Here is a 16592-nt window from a genome sequence, read left to right as displayed (position 1 = left end):
GTCAGTCCAACAAATATTGATTTGAACTCTAACACTATTAAATCCAGCCATTTAAGGGCTTTGGAACAAAACAAGTCATTCAAGGTAACAACAATAACAATAAACAGGAACAACAGTTTGTGTTTTCTATTAGTGAGGTCAAAGTATTATTTGGCTGCACCACTATGGGACTAAAATGGATTTTAGTGATATTCAGGATTCTGCATAGTTCTCAGAAGAATTCTGTCCAAACATCCAAAATACATGAAGTAAACATGTAGTATGAAAGATTATTTTGAAGAGAAACTTTGTACGCAGGAATTAGACCACTTCCAAGAGTCCACTTTACCACAGCCAGGAACACATACATTGTGTACTTTAAATAAGTATACTGAAATAGAGCTCAAGTTAAATGGAGGCATAGTATTATATTTGGAAGAGAATGACACAATTTGAAGTAAAAACACAAACCATGAACAGACTTTTGGAAAATATCACTAAATATACTTTAAAATCTGTTGAAAGTAAAGTGCACTTTGAAGAAATCTGCTAAATGACTAATGAAGTAATGAGATCATTTCAATATACTTTGCAAACATTTACTTTGAATCTGCTTTTTTTGTCTCAGTAACTCTTTGACTAATCTTGTACTTTGGAGACTCACCAAAAATGTACTTTTACTACGTTTAAACACAAGCACAAATACACTTGGTAAAATGTGTGAACACACTTTATCTGCTAAAAGTAGAATTGAAGTCTGAAACAATAGATTGATTTTTCACTTGGGTGATCATCACCATAATGTTGCTCTTGTTTATTGTGAGAATGACAGCAGCTGGATTTTGTCCCAGATGTTCTTGAGCTGTTCCAAATGGTGTCAGTCCAAAAGCTGCATATGTTCCTGTTGTTTTTTTCTATCTGTCCAGTGAATGAACACAGTTCTTCTTTTTCTTTCCAATGGTTTTTCCATGGGACACATTTTTCTTCTGTTTCTCTTCACACACTGATGTTTTTCTGCCACATGTGGACAAATGTCCAACGTTGGAATAAACAGGGACAGGCCTGTTGTGGAAGTTCCAAAGGAACTCAGTTTTCTCTGCTTCCTGTCCAAGATGAAAGCAGAACAAAGATGAAGCGTGTGCAGTGTGACAGAGAGTGAGAAGAATTCTTATTTCATGTCCAACCCACTGAGAGAAGATCAGCTGAACCACTGATGTGAAGACACAACAGGACATGTCCCTGTTTGACATCAAGTGATTCAACTCAATATATTGTCTCTGTCATAATAACAGCTTTTCTAATATATGTGTCCTCACAGTCTTTCTGGCTGTGGACTCTCAGTGACTCACTGTGAAGTTGTGGCCTCAGCTCTGAAGTCCAACCCCTCCCATCTGACAGAACTGGACCTGAGCTGGAACAACCTGCAGTATCCAGCAGTACCGCAGCTGTGTGGTGGACTGCGGAGTCCACACTGTAGACTGGAGACTCTGAGGTCAGTTGACTGACTGTTACTATTGTAGATCTTAGATGTTGAATCCACAACTAAATCTCCTGTGAATGTTGGTTGTTCCATTCAGTGTTTTCATTGTTCTTCTATTCTCAGCAGACTAAGAATGATTCCTTCAGTTTCACTTCATTTCACTGAGCTGTCTTCAATAATGTGTGTTCACTCATATTGAATATTCATATTAATAATGATGTGTTTCTTTCTATAGAAGCTTTGAAGAACAGAGTGTCCCAAAAATGTCATCTGTCAGGAAGTTGTTCTGAATCCTTTGTGTTTCTAAACAAACTGTGGAAACAGTCCAAAGCTGAAACTGTTTCAACTGAAACTGTCCAGTGTTTGTCCAAGTTTGGATCCCAACAATATGTCAATATTGGACCAGACTAATATCTGACATCCTCCTGAGAGCCAGAAGGAAAAAGGTTGGAATATTTCCATTTTGGAATAGAAGTGAAGACTTTGGGACGTGAGAAACAAAGTCCTATTTCTTTTTGGGGAAGAACACGTCCCTGTAGTGGACATTGGGTCTTGCTTTGTCCCAAAAACCACACAATAAGCATCAGTTTGCTGACGATAATGTTGGATTTTCTCACTTGATGAAACTCAGAGAAAACATATGACAGTCAGTTGTCAACAATCTATGAATGGGATTCCAAAGCTTCTGTTTAGTGGCCAATGACACAGTGGGGATCAGTCCCAACACAAGGACATGATCTGGTCTGTGCATTGGGACTGGACCATTAGAAAGCAGTTCTCAGCCTGTTGTCATTGCCAAGGCCTCAAATCCTGATGCTGTGTGAAGAAGCTTTGAGTAGTTTTTGTTCCTGAACTGAAGCCAGCAGCTTTTGGTCCTGACACTGTCCACCCAGTTTGTTCCCTAATCCAAATCTCATTGTGAAGAACAAATCCACAGTGTCTCTATAAAGTTGATCCCATAGAAATGAAAGCACATGTGCTCACAGAGACACACAGATGAAATCATGTGTCCAGGTGGTTGAGCTGTGTTTAGTGTCTGAGCTGCTGCTGCTGCTGCTTTACCTCTGTCCTGTGCTGAGGCTGCAGCCAATAAAGCCAGAGAAGAAGATGCAGAGAGGGAAGAGACAGGAGACAGGAGAGCCTGTGGGAGCTTCCTTGGCTCAGATAGAATAAGGAGGAACAATTCAATGCATTGTTTTGCTGCACTTTGGAACTGGGTCAACAAACTTTAAGCAGGAAACTTTAAAGCTGCACAGTGACAGTATGAGCCATCAACTAGATTGATTCTGCTGTTGGCTGGAAAGCAGCTTCTCTTCCCATGTGCTGACAATAATATCATGATATAGTCAGACTATTATTACTATTATTCTGACTGTTCTCATATTATTCTTCTCATTATTATCATTCTACATTTCCCTTCAGGGATTAATCAAGTTGATCTCATCTCATTATTCTAATGAAAAGAAGAAGAATTGTCATCATCATCATCACCATCCTCATTGTCATCAACATCAGTGTCACATTGGATCTCCTTCTTTGCTTCTTTATTCAGGTTGTTGGGCTGCAGGTTGTCAGACCTCAGTTGTGCTTGTCTGGCCTCAGCTCTGAAGTCCAACCCCTCCCATCTGAGACACCTGGACCTGAGCTGGAACAACAACCTGCAGGATTCAGATATGCCTGCAGAGTCCAGACTGTAGACTGGAGACTCTGAGGTCAGTTCACTGACTGATTCTTCCTATTGTAGCTCTTTAATGTTGAATTATTGTTTGAACTCAGTGTTTGCACAGACATAACTAGAGGTTATGGCTATAACCCCGGTTCTCTGACTAGCAGTTCTCTTTCAAAGCATTCGTTTTGTGTCTCAAATATGGGAGATATACCAAGTCCCAGACTGCCAGATGCCTGTGAGAAAGACAACTGTCCTTAGTGGTGCATCACATGGTGGGGGCTGTACTCTGTGAAGTCCCCACACCAAGGACAGAATGTGCTAGGGTTGGAGCTGTAACATCCAATTTATAAAACCGTGCAAAGGTGTGGGGCAAAGCCCAACATACAGCAGCACACAGTTCCTGAACAGACATTCCTTTAAAAAGAGCCCAGGAGGCCGCTAGACCCCTGGTGGAGTGAGCCCATAGACTAGGGGGAGGCTGAAGACCTTTCCTAATGTAAGCTAGAGCTACAGCGTCAACAATCCAGTAGGAAAGACGCTGTTTTGAGACAGGCTTCCCCACATGTGGCTTTTCCCAGGACACAAACAACTGATCACTTCACCTGAATCCCTGAGTCCTGTCCATATAGATCCATAGGGCACAGACTGGACACATAGAATGCAGACGCCGGTGCTCCTCTGAGGAGAAAGGCGGTGGATGGAAAGCCACCAAATCTTTTGGAGAGCATGACCCTACAACCTTTGGGACGAAACCTGGGTTAGGTCGCATGCTGACCCTTATATCTCCTGGAGAGAATTGGAAACACTCCTGATGCACAGACAACACATAAATTTCACTCACACGCTTGGCTGAAACCAGAGCCAGTAGCAGGGCTGTCTTTAAAGCACCTTTAGTTCCACCTGACCCAAGGGTTCAAAAGGTGGACATGAAAGAGCCTCTAATACAGTGGGAAGTTCCCAAAGTGGTGTTAGTGGCCTAGATACTGGCAACTTATGATGTCCACCCTTCATGAATTGGCACACTAGAGGATGTTGGGCTACTGTCTTCCCAGCAAACCCAACATGGCAGGCAGAAATAGCCGCCAGGTACACCTTAATGGTTGAGAAGGATTTTCCTCTCTCAATCAGATTCTGCAGAAATGATAGGACAATTGCCACAGAACATTGAAAAGGAATGGCCTGTGATTCCGAGCACCAGCTCTCAAACACCTGCCACTTAAGCCCGTACAATGTCCTAGTTGAAGAGGCTCTAGCACATTGCATAGTTTCAGTTACGCTGCTAGGGAGTCCCACCGTATCCAGGTTGAACCGCTCAAGGGCCAAGCCCACAGATCTAGTCTTCCTGGGTGGGGGTGAAACACTTCCCCCCGCTCCTAGGATAAAAGGTCCCTGCATAATGGCAGTCACCAAGAAGGGCCCACCAGCAGCTGAAATATCTGTGCCACCCAGTGTTTCCCTGGCCAATATGGTGCCACTAGGATCATGGGTTGACCCTTCTCCTCATTCTGGCCAGAGTTGGAGGGATGAGAGCTATGGGGGGAAATGCATAGAGGAGGGTAAACAGCCACTTGTGAGCCAGTGCATAAACCCCCAGTGGGGCCCTCTGGTCATGCAGGGAGAAGAACGGGGGACACTGGGCATTCTCCATTGACGCATAGACGTCCACTTTCGCCTGTCCGAACTGCTGCCAAATTTGCTCCACCACCCCTGGATGGAGCTTCCAGTCTGCATAGAGTGGGTTTCCCCTGGACAGCAGGTCCACCCCATAGTTCAATACACCTGGCACATGAGTAGCTCTCAGTGACTTGAAATGTACACTGATGCAGACTATCAGTCTGTGTGCTAGTGTGTGTAAACTTGGGGATCTCAGCCCCCCTTGTCTGTTGATATAGGCCACCACAGTGGAGATGTCCGTTCTCACTAAAATGTGATGTCCTTGCATCCAGGGAAGGAAATGTCTCAGAGCTAGGTGGACAGCCATCAGCTCCAGACAGTTTATGTGGATGTGGCTCATGTGATGGCCCCACCTCCCATTCACTGTCCTCCCTTCATGTGTGGCACCCCAGCCTACAAGGGAGGCATCTGTGGAGATCACTTTCCTGGTTGAGATGGAACCCATGGAGTCGTCCTGGGTCAGAAACCATGGCACCCTCCATTGATGCACAGCTAGTGAGCAGTCTGCCGAAACTCTCAACCGGTAGTGACCCTCGCGGAGGGGATCCAGACCCAGGGAGGCCAGCCAGCGCTGGGTGCCCCTCATGTACAGGCAACCCAGTGGTATTACTACCACCGAAGATGCCATCAAGCCCAACAGCCTTTGGCACTGTCTGAGTGTGACCATGTTGCCCCTATGAAACAATGCCAGGTTGGCATGCATGGTCTCTACTTTTTCCGATGACAGGAAAGCTGTGGCTTGGTGGGAGTCCAACGTTAGCCCTATGAAGGTTATGCGCTGAGTAGGTGACACACTCTTTTCTATATTCAGCTGGAAACCCAGCCTCACCAGATGTTTTATGAGAACATTTGTGAGACAGGCCACTTCTTCGCAGGTAGGGGCCGCGACTAGCCAGTCATCAATGTACGTGGCCACTCAAATACCCCTCTCCCTGGGCGGGGTTACTGCCGCCTCGGTGCATTTCACAAATACCCTCAGGCTCAAAGACAGACCAAAAGGCAGCACCATGAACTCGTATGCTGCCCCCTTGGAAAGCGAACTGAAGATATTTCCAGTATGGGGGATACACCAGAATGTGGAAATGGGCATCCTTCAGATCTATTGAAGTGAACCAGGCGCCTGCTCGAACAAATCGTAGCAGAGAGGCATGAGTCAGCATCCTGAAACTGTATTTCCTTAGATGGTGCACAGAGGACACTGGGGTCCAGAATGGCAAACCCCCCCCCCCCCCCCCCCCCTTTTTTTTTTGGAACCAGGAAATACCTCGAGTATAAACTGCTGTCAGTCTGCTCAGGAGGAACCACTATTTTTGTCTCAAAGAAGAAATTTCTTCCAAGAGAATGCTTTAGCGCCGATAGCACAGTTGTCTTCAGGATTCTGTGAGAAGCAAGAAGAGGTTTTTGAATGACTACTGATGCTCAGCCTATTATATAGGGGGAGGGTCCCCGCCCCTCCTGACATAGTCGTCACTAGTGCCAGCCCCCAAGCTTCTGATGCGGTCACGCTGGAGGCGTTCCCATAGTGAGACACGAAACGAATGATATGAAAGAGAACTTCTATTGAAGTTGATTTTCTTTTCCTGTCTTTGGATTTTTCTGAGGCTAAATTCAGTCTTTAGTCCCAAATGACTGAGTCTCACAGAAAGTTGGTCTCATTGTGTCTAAAGAGTCACACGTGTCAGCAGAAAATCCTCTGAACTAATATTTGTTGGAAATGGATCCAGTTTCTTTGATACAGTAGAAATATTTCTTTGATCATTGATATTGATGGTTGAGAACACACACAGACAGGTGTGTTTCCATCACTTCAGAGGACATTCCATTGGCTTCCATTGATTTCCTGGAGACAAAGCCAAACCAGAATCACTACTTGGTGAACCCTAAGCGCAACCTGAACCTCAACTTCCAGACAGCTTCTTCCACACAGAAATCCAAACAAGTCCTGGACTAGATTATTGGCCCCTCTTTAGATGTTGCCATTGGATTTGGAGCAGGTGGTTGACCTTGGACTCACCTGTTGGGAATCCCAGTTAGTGCAGCCTAATAATCACTCATTCAGTCATTTGAAATGGACAAAGTCCTGTGAGGACACTCTGGTCCCAACATGTAAGAAACAGTAGATCAGTTGACAGACAAAGCATTACCTTGATCCATGTTGCTATTGGACCTTGATCTGTTGTCCAGTGGCCTCGGGCTCCACAGAACCCGACTCTATGGAAACTTTAGTGCCAAAGAGGAACAGTGTGTCAGTTGTGTGGAAACATTTTTTGCTTTAAAGAAAGAAGATGCTGCGTGGCGTCAAAACCTGCCTTGCTACTGTTGCTTCCTCATGGGACAAGACTAGCAAGGCTAAAAGACCGAGCACCACTGTGTCAAATGAACCAATCCCATCCAACATGACCAAATGTTGGAAAGTTTAACTCCATATGAATCGAATTTAAAACATCACATGGAAATTCCTGTTTCTCACAATGACTTTGAATTAAAGTCAGAGATTTTTCATCTTTTTGCACTTTCTTCTTCATGTTAATGTGACATCAATTCACACCTCAGCTAATTTCATCATAACAGCCTGAATGGACCAGTTTCTATTGACACTTGTGTTGTATTTATAATATTGTGTTGTTCTATTCATTGTTCATGTTTGTTCAATAAGAAAAAAAAAAGTTGATCTTTCTTCTTTATTCAGGTTGAGGAATTGCAGTTTGTCAGAGACCAGCTGTGGTTATCTGGTCTCAGCTCTGAAGTCCAACCCCTCCCATCTGAGACACCTGGACCTGAGCTACAACAACCTTCAGGATCCAGGAGTGCAGCAGCTGTGTGGTGGACTGCAGAGTCCAGACTGTAGACTGGAGACTCTGAGGTCAGACCCCATGTTTAGGTTGTGTGCTGAGATGAATGTGATGTGAAAGTTGTGCTGACACTTAACTGCAGACATGAGGCTGATATTAGACTGATCCACACTGAGGATCTTCATGGGAAAGGCTGTTTTCCCTCTCAGAGAAATGTGGCTGCACAACATGTTTGTATAGATGGAGCCACAGGTGGAGCTGGCAGAGTTTCAGAGCTGAAGTCACTCCGTCTTTATTGAAGCAGCAGCATGTTGGCATTCATATTAATGACAGCTCTTTGTCGCTTTTTGGATGGGACTGCTTTGAACCTGCATCCTGTTGGCTTCAGCTGTTTGGAGTTTCCACTTTCTAAACTTCTACTTTCTAAACCTTCTTCAGCTCTGAACACATTCTGAAACATTCAACACTTTCAAGCAAGAACTTTGCTTCTTTATTCAGGTTGGAAAGCTGCAGCTTGTCAGGGACCACCTGTGGTTATCTGGTCTCAGCTCTGAAGTCCAACCCCTCCCATCTGAGAGAACTGGACTTAAGAGGAAACAACCTGCAGGATCCAGATGTGCAGCAGCTGTGTGATCTTGTCCATAGTAAAGACTGTAGACCGGAGACTCTGAGGTCAGTAGAGGGCTGGAGTCAGTCCATGGTGCTTTCAGCAGGATTGGACTAAACCCAGTCAGTATCAAAGCAAACATCCAGGATTTCCTGTAAAGCTCCAACCTTCTCAGTGAAGCTGTGAGAGGAGAACAGGGACAGGCTTCAGGACAGAAAGACAGAGAGAGAGACAACCGTCAGCCAATCAGATCCGCCAGAAGCTTGTTGTGATCATGTGTTTGAGTTGATGTGAAGACGAGTGTTGCTGATGAAGTGAGTCTCTGTGACCTCTGGTTTCTGACCTCTGCTCTCTCTGCTTCTCTCTGCAGCTGGAAGTGGTCTCTATGAAGCTGGACCTGGACCTGAGTCTGGACCTGGACCTGAGTCGGAACAACCTGCAGGATCCAGGAGTGCAGCAGCTGTGTAATCTTGTCCAGAGTCCAGACTGTAAAACTGGAGACTCTGGGGTCAGTTCACTGACTGTTTGTTACTATTGTAGATCTTTAGTGTTGAATTATTGTTTGAACTCAGTGTTTGCACAGACATAACTTCTGTTGAAGTTGATTTTCTTTTCCTGTCTTTGGATTTTTCTGAGGCTAAATTCAGTCTTTAGTCCCAAATGACTGAGTCTCACAGAAAGTTGGTCTCATTGTGTCTAAAGAGTCACATGTGTCAGCAGAAAATCCTCTGAACTAATATTTGTTGGAAATGGATCCAGTTTCTTTGATGCAGTAGAAATATTTCTTTGATCATTGATATTGATGGTTGAGAACACACACAGACAGGTGTGTTTCCATCACTTCAGAGGACATTCCATTAACTTCAGATTCCTCCACAGACTCCTGGGGAATTCAATGATGCACTTATGAACACACATTTATCTATTTTGCATGGTTGAACTTCCTCACTGAGTCCACAGGATTTAATTTCGTCTTTTCACTCTACATGTCCTATGTCAGATGTGGATTATTAAATATCAGGTCTCTTTCATCTAAATCTCTGTTAGTAAATGATTTGATAACTGATCACCAAATTGACTTACTCTGTCTTACTGAAACCTGGATACAGCAGGATGAATATGTCAGTCTGAATGAATCAACCCCTCTAAAGTCATAAAAATTATCATGTTCCTCGAAGCACAGGTCGAGGTGGAGGAGTAGCTGCAATCTTCCACTCAAACTTATTATTAAACTTTCATTCTCAGAACAGTTATAACTCATTTGAGAGCCTCGCTCTTAGTCTCTCACAAAACACAAAAACCAGTTCTACTTGTCATTGTGTACCGTCCACCTGTCCCTTACTCAGAGTTTTTATCTGAATTTCCAGACTTCCTGTCTGATTTAGTGATTAGTTCAGATAAAGTCATTATAGTGGGAGATTTTAACGTTCATGTAGATGTTGAAAATAACAGTCTCAGCACTGCATTTAATTCAATATTAGATTAAATTGGTTTCACTCAAAATGTTAATAAACCCACCTACTGTTTCAATCATACCCTTGATCTTGTTCTGACCTATGGCATCGAAATGGAACATCTAATAGTTTTTCCCCAAAATCCTGTTTTGTCAGATCATTCTTTAATAACTTTGAATTTAAGATGATGGATCATGCAGCGTTTGGAAGAAAATTCCACTACAGCAGATGTTTATCTGAGTATGCTGTTAATGAATTTAAGAAAATGATTCCATCTTTATTTACATCTATGCCAAGTATCAACACAGTGGAGGGCAGCTGCTTCAATCCTACTCCCTACCAAATTGATCATATTGTTGACAGTGCTGTAACCTCACTGCGTGGAAACGCTTGATACTGTGGCCCCTCTGAAAAAGAAGTTAGTGAATCAGAGGAGATTAGCCCCATGGTATAATTTACATATTCGTACCTTAAAGCAGGCATCACAAAGGCTGGAAAGGAAGTGGTGTTCCACAAATTTAGAGGAATTTTTTATCTAGCCTGGAAAAACAGTCTACTAACATATAAAAAAGCTCTCCGTAAAGCCAGAACTGCATACTCTTCATCACTAATAGAGGAATATAAGAACAATCCCAGGTTTCTTTTCAGCACTGTAGCCAGGCAAAAGTCACAGCTCTGTTGAGCCCAGTGTTCCCTTAGCTCTCAGCAGTGATGACTTAGAGTTTCTTAACAAATAAAATCACAACTATTAGAGATAAAATCCTGCAGATGCTTCCTATACCTGCAATAAATTAATCTTCTACTATAGTAGCTCTTGAATCATCTGTAGGACCTCAGTTCATAGATCTCTCTGAATTTACATCAGTAGTTGCTTCATCTAAATCATCAACGTGTCTCTTAGACCCCATCCCAACTAGACTGCTTAAAGACACCCTGCCCTTAATGAACTCATCTTTATTAGACTTGGTAAATTTATCTCTAGTATCAGGCTACGTACCACAGGCCTTTATGACTGCAGTAATCAAATCTTTCTCAAAAAGCCCTTCTTGATCCAGGAGTCTTGGCTAATTATAGACCAATATCCAACCTGCCATTTATTTCTAAAATCCTAGAAAAAGCTGTTGCTGAGCAGCTATCAGACCACTTACACAGGAATGAACTATTTGAAGATTTTCAATCAGGATTTAGAGCACATCATAGTACAGAAACAGCACTGTTAAAAGTTACCAACGATCTTCTCTTAGCCTCAGATAGTGGACTTGTTTCTATACTTGTCCTCCTAGACCTTAGTGCTGCATTCGACACCATTGACCACAACATCATTTTACAAAGACTGGAGCATGTGACTAGTATCAGAGGAACAGCGTTAAAATGATTCCAATCCTATTTATCGGACAGATTCCAGTTTGTTCATGTCCATGATGAACCTTCCACCGAACAAAAGTTAGTTATGGAGTTCCACAAGGCTCTGTGCTAGGACCGATTCTGTTCACCCTGTACATGCTTCCTTTAGGCTATGTCATTTGGAAGCACTCTTATTAATTACCACAGCTATGGAGATGACACTCAGTTGTATCTATCTATTAAACCTGTTAACACAAACCAGTTAACCAGACTTCAAGCATGTCTAACTGACATAAAGGCCTGGATGACCAGTAACTTTCTACTTTTAAGTTCAGAGAAAACAGAAGTTATTGTATTTGGGCCTAAAAACCTCAGAAATAACTTTTCTAAAATTATAGCTACTTTAGATAGCATAGCCCTGGCCTCCAGCACTACTGTGAAAAACCTTGGAGTTATTTTTGACCAGGACATGTCCTTTAACTCACACATAAAACAAATCTCTAGAACTGCATTCTTTCACCTGCACAACATTGCCAAAATTAGGAACATCCTGTCTCAAAATGATGCAGAAAAACTAGTGCATGCATTTGTTACCTCAAGGCTAGATTACTGTAACTCCTTACTATCTGGATATCCCAGTATCTCCATAAAAAGCCTCCAGTTAATCCAGAATGCTGCAGCCAGAGTCCTGACAGGAACTAGCAAGAGAGATCATATTTCTCCTATATTGGCTTCTCTTCATTGGCTCCCTGTAAAATACAGAATAGAATTTAAAATTCTTCTCCTCACATACAAATCCCTTCATGATCACGCTCCTTCATACCTTAAAGATCTCATAGTACCATATTATCCAAATAGACCACTTCGCTCTCAAAAGCAGAATGAGAGGCAGAGCCTTTAGCTATCAAGCTCCTCTCCTGTGGAACCAGCTCTCAGCCTGGGTTCAGGAGGCAGACACTCTCTGTACTTTTAAGGCAAGGCAAGGCAAATTTATGCAATTCAAAGTGCTTTACAAGACATATAATTACTTTAAAAGCATGGAAAAGAGCATCTAAAAACAAAGACATTTAACATAAAATACATTTAAATCAAATAAAGTAAATTAAAATAAGATGTAAAAGCACATTAAGAAAACAAGGATGAACAATTATTTGAAGGCAGCAGTAAACAACAGTGTTTTCAGTCCTGATTTGAATGAGCTGACAGTTTGAGCAGACCTCAGGTGTTCAGGAAGTTTGTTCCACAAGTGAGGAGCATAGTAACTGAATGCTGCTTCACTTTGTTTGGTTCTGGTTCTGGGAACACACAGTAGACCTGTCGCAGATGACCTGAGGGGTCTGGAAACCTCATAGGGAACTAATACATCTTGAATATATTTTGGTCCACAACCATTTAGTGCTTTATAAACTAGCAATAAGATTTTAAAATCTATCCTTTGACTAACGGGAAGCCAGTGTAGTGATCTAAGAACTGGTGTGATATAGTCCAGTTTCCTGGAGTTTGTAAGGACTCTGGCAGCAGCATTCTGGATTAGCTACAGCTGCCTGATTGACTTTTTCTTAAGACCTGTAAACAAGCCATTACAATAATCTAACCTACTGAAGATAAATGCATGAACAAGTTTTTCTGCATCTTGTTTAGACAGAAAACCTTTTATTCTAGCAAGGTTTTTCAGGTGGTAATAGGAAGATTTAGTGATGGATTTTATGTGGTTGTTAAAATTAAGATCTGAGTCAATGATTACACCAAGGTTTCTGGCTTGATTTGTAGCTTTCAATGACATGGAGTCAAGGTGAGCAATGACTTTTGACCTTTCATTTTTGGGACCAAAAACAATCACTTCGGTCTTGTCTGTATTGAGCTGGAGAAAATTCTGGCACATCCATTCTTTGACTGCATTAATACACTCACATAATGAAATTAGAGGACTATAATCATGAGATGATACTGATATATAAAGTTGAGTGTCATCTGCATAGGTATGGTAGTCAATGTTGTAGTATTCCATAATCTGAGCAAGGGGCAGCATGTAGATATTGAATAAGAGGTCCAAGAATAGACCCTTGAGGAACCCCACATTTAATTTTTGTTCGCTCAGACTCGTAATTACCAAGTAAGACAAAATAGTCTCTATCTTGTAAGTAAGATTTTAGCCAATTTAACACAATTTAACAATTTAACTCCCACCCACGTTTCTGTCTCTCAAGCAGCACATCATGATCAACTGTGTCAAATGCAGCACTGAGATCCAGTAGTACTAAAACAGAGGTTTTGGATTCATTATTCAAATGTAAATGTTATGAATCCCCTTTTGGGACTTCCTGCCGGGGACCTTTATACTGAAAGGACTTAATCGATCCCCGGCAGTTTTATGTTCGTCACTAATAGTTTTCACCTGTTCCCAATTATCTGTTGTCCCAGCTGCTAGAAGTTCTCCTTGTGTTCTTTTGTTCGCCGCAGAAGCATTAACTCGTGTTAACCCGTGTAACCAGTGTTGATGTGTGTGGACGATTGCTGAGAGCTATTAAGTGTTTTGTTAATATGCCTTGTGTGGCAGAGTACGCCGCTTCGCCGGCAACTGTAAGTTAACCGTGACGTCCGGTAGTATTTATGTTTTTCCCGAGCCCCGGGACATCCAGGGCAATAAATCAACTTTTCTGTCCTGCATTTGGGTCCTGTCACTCTTTCCTCCTGCCAGCACTCCAACACATAACAGTAAATAATTTTAAATTTTAATAAGTGCAGTCTCTGTGCTGTGGTGTGCGCGAAATCCAGACTGAAGTGCATTAAAAAGATTGTTTTGCACCATAAAATTGTGAATTTGTTGAAAAACTACTTTTTCAATTATTTTTCCCAAAAATGGAAGATTTGATATTGGCCTGTAGTTACTTACTCCTGAAGCATCTAGATTAGGCTTTTTAAGAAGAGGTTTTATAACAGCAGTTTTTAAGGTCTGGGGAAACTGCCCTGACTGAAGAGAACTATTGACAATCTGCAATACATCTGGAGCTAAGCTGTTAAAAACATTTTTAAAAAAATTTGTTGGTAAAATATCAAGGCAGCATGATGTAGATTTTAATTGTAGAAGCGTTTCTGCCAGAGCTCTGTGATCAAGGAGATCAAAATGTTCTAGATTCGCTGGAGAACAAGGAGGCACAGGTGATATTGTCATGTTCCTAGGACTGCAGCTAGAGATAGTTTGTCTTATCTTCGAAATTTTGTCTGTGAAAAAAGCTGCAAAATCATTGCATGACTTTTTGGGCAGCAGTTCAGAAGGAAGAGAGGGTGCTGGGTTTGTGAGTCTGTCTACAACAGAAAACAATGTGCGGGCATTATTGCTGTTTCTATTGATAACCTCAGAAAAATGATTGCCTTGCATTTTTTAATTTTTGGTTATAGTGTTGAAGACTCTCTTTGTACAAGTCGAAATGAACCTGGAGTTTGGTTTTTCGCCACCTGCGTTCTGCTTGTCTGCATATTCTTTTCTGAATTTTAACCACTGTGGCTTTTCTCCAAGGTGACTTTGACTTTTTTCTTGCTGACAATACCTTGGTCCTAATTGGGGCAATGGAATCAATAACAGTCATAACTTTGGAGCTGAAACTGCTTACAAGCTCATCAACAGGGGCTGATGGCATGGTTGGTGATGGTGCAAAAACCTGAATAAATAATGCACAGCTCTTCTCTTCTACTACCTCTGTTTCGCCTGTGTGCAAAACAGCAGGGGTGGTTGTTTAAAAAAAAACACAGTAATGATCAGAAAGAGCAACATTGGTCACCACCACCTCAGAAATATTAAGACCTTTAGAAATTATTAGATCCAGTATGTGTCCTTTGATGTGTGTTGGATCTGTTACATGCTGAGAAAGCCCAAAGTTGTCCAGGATGTTCAAGAGTTCTTTTGCACTTGCATCATTGAGATTATCAACATGAATGTTAAAGTCACCCACTAAAACAATACAATCAAAATCAATGCATACAATAGATAGTAATTTAGCAAACTCGTCAAAAAAATGTGCATTGTACTTTGGGGGTCTATAAATAGTAACAAATGTTGCTCAACAGGAGGATTTGGTATGAAGAGCAACATATTCAAAGGAGTCAAACTTTCCATATGATATGTTTTTGCATTTGAGGTTATCACTAAATAAAATAGCAACTCCACCTCCTTTCTTATGTATTCTTGTTTCACTCATGAAACTGAAATTTGGAGGGGTTGATTCAATAAGAACTGCAGCATTATTATCTTGTCCTAACCATGTTTCGGTTAAAAACATAAAATCAAGCTTGTGCTTAATAATAAAATCATTGATTAAAAATGATTTGCCTACCAAAGACCTGACATTTAAAAGAGCTAAATTTAGTGTGTTAAAAACATTGTTTTCCCCATGTTCTGGGACATACTGTGGTTGGCAAGGGATACATAAATTTGCAGAATGCATTGGGTAAATCTTGTTTTTCTGTAGATTTACCAAACTTTTTCTGTTACCTTTCAAAACTGGGATTGAAACAGCTATTTGCATATTGGGCCCCTGCTTTTCCTGGAGAGAGCCATGACTAACAGTATTGCAGCCTGGACCCAGCACATATCAGTTAGAGCTTCCTGTGCTGTTATCTACGGTGGCCGACAAGGGCAAACGCGCTGCAAAACAAAAACGCTGCAAAAGAGAAACGCTGCAAAAGAGAAACGCTGCAAAACAGAAACGCTGCAAAAGAGAAACGCTGCAAAAGAGAAACGCTGCAAAACAAAAACGCTGCAAAAGAGAAACGCTGCAAAACAAAAACGCTGCAAAAGAGAAACGCTGCAAAACAAAAACGCTGCAAAAGAGAAACGCTGCAAAAGAGAAACGCTGCAAAACAGAAACGCTGCAAAAGTGAAACGCTGCAAAACAGAAACGCTGCAAAACAGAAACGCTGCAAAAGAGAAACGCTGCAAACTCTCAGCCAATACTTGTCTCATAAAAATAAGAAATATATGGCTTGAAATGTTTTTATTTTAAATGAAACAATTCGAAAGTCGAAAACAAATCACCACTTTTTACGTTTTCACCTTTTACGTGAAGTACGTTTTCTTCTGTCTCACCACATTAACTATTGTGATCCCGCCTCGTACTGAGCACACTGTTCATATGGAAATAATCTGAGGTGAGCCAGGTAATTCTGTACATGCCCCTGAGAAATTACATAAAACGCCAAACTTCATCATAGAATTTTCTCACTGTTTCTGTGTTTGGATGATGGCAGGCTATGTGGGTGAAGAAGTACTTCATATGTTCCAGACAGCGATGAAGAGTTTACTTTGTCCTCAGAGTACAAAAATGACTTAAATGACGAACATTTGGATCCACATTGTACTGTACTGTATTGTATTGTATTGTATTGTATTGTATTGCAGTAATTCACATTCCTGACTCAGGCTCATTATGCTGATGTCTCAGGTAAATGACATGACTATTCATGGTCAGACACACTTTCCTGCATATTTCTTTTCTAAACAAAAAGTGTCTTACAAAATTTAAATCAATGTATTGTTTTCAGTGAATGAGTGAACATCACTCACATCATGTTGAAGCAAACACTTTACACTACAAGA

General features: G+C 41.7%; 1 protein-coding gene across 1 annotated transcript in view; it reads left to right on the top strand.

Moving 5' to 3' along the window:
* LOC113121950 (NACHT, LRR and PYD domains-containing protein 12-like) overlaps positions 1-8629 on the top strand; it is a 72234-nt gene extending 63605 nt beyond the window's left edge. The window contains exons 8-14 of the mRNA XM_026292843.1: positions 1298-1471; positions 3012-3068; positions 4350-4698; positions 5195-5260; positions 7616-7665; positions 8093-8266; positions 8572-8629. Of these exons, the coding sequence (XP_026148628.1) occupies positions 1298-1471; positions 3012-3068; positions 4350-4698; positions 5195-5260; positions 7616-7665; positions 8093-8266; positions 8572-8590 (889 nt within the window). The 3' untranslated portion in view covers positions 8591-8629. The remainder of the gene's footprint in view (positions 1-1297; positions 1472-3011; positions 3069-4349; positions 4699-5194; positions 5261-7615; positions 7666-8092; positions 8267-8571) is intronic.
* Positions 8630-16592: the final 7963 nt, after the last annotated feature.

Source organism: Mastacembelus armatus, chromosome 20, assembly GCF_900324485.2.
Source record: "Mastacembelus armatus chromosome 20, fMasArm1.2, whole genome shotgun sequence".
Lineage (NCBI taxonomy): Eukaryota > Metazoa > Chordata > Actinopteri > Synbranchiformes > Mastacembelidae > Mastacembelus > Mastacembelus armatus.
This window is presented reverse-complemented; position numbering and strand designations above follow the sequence as displayed.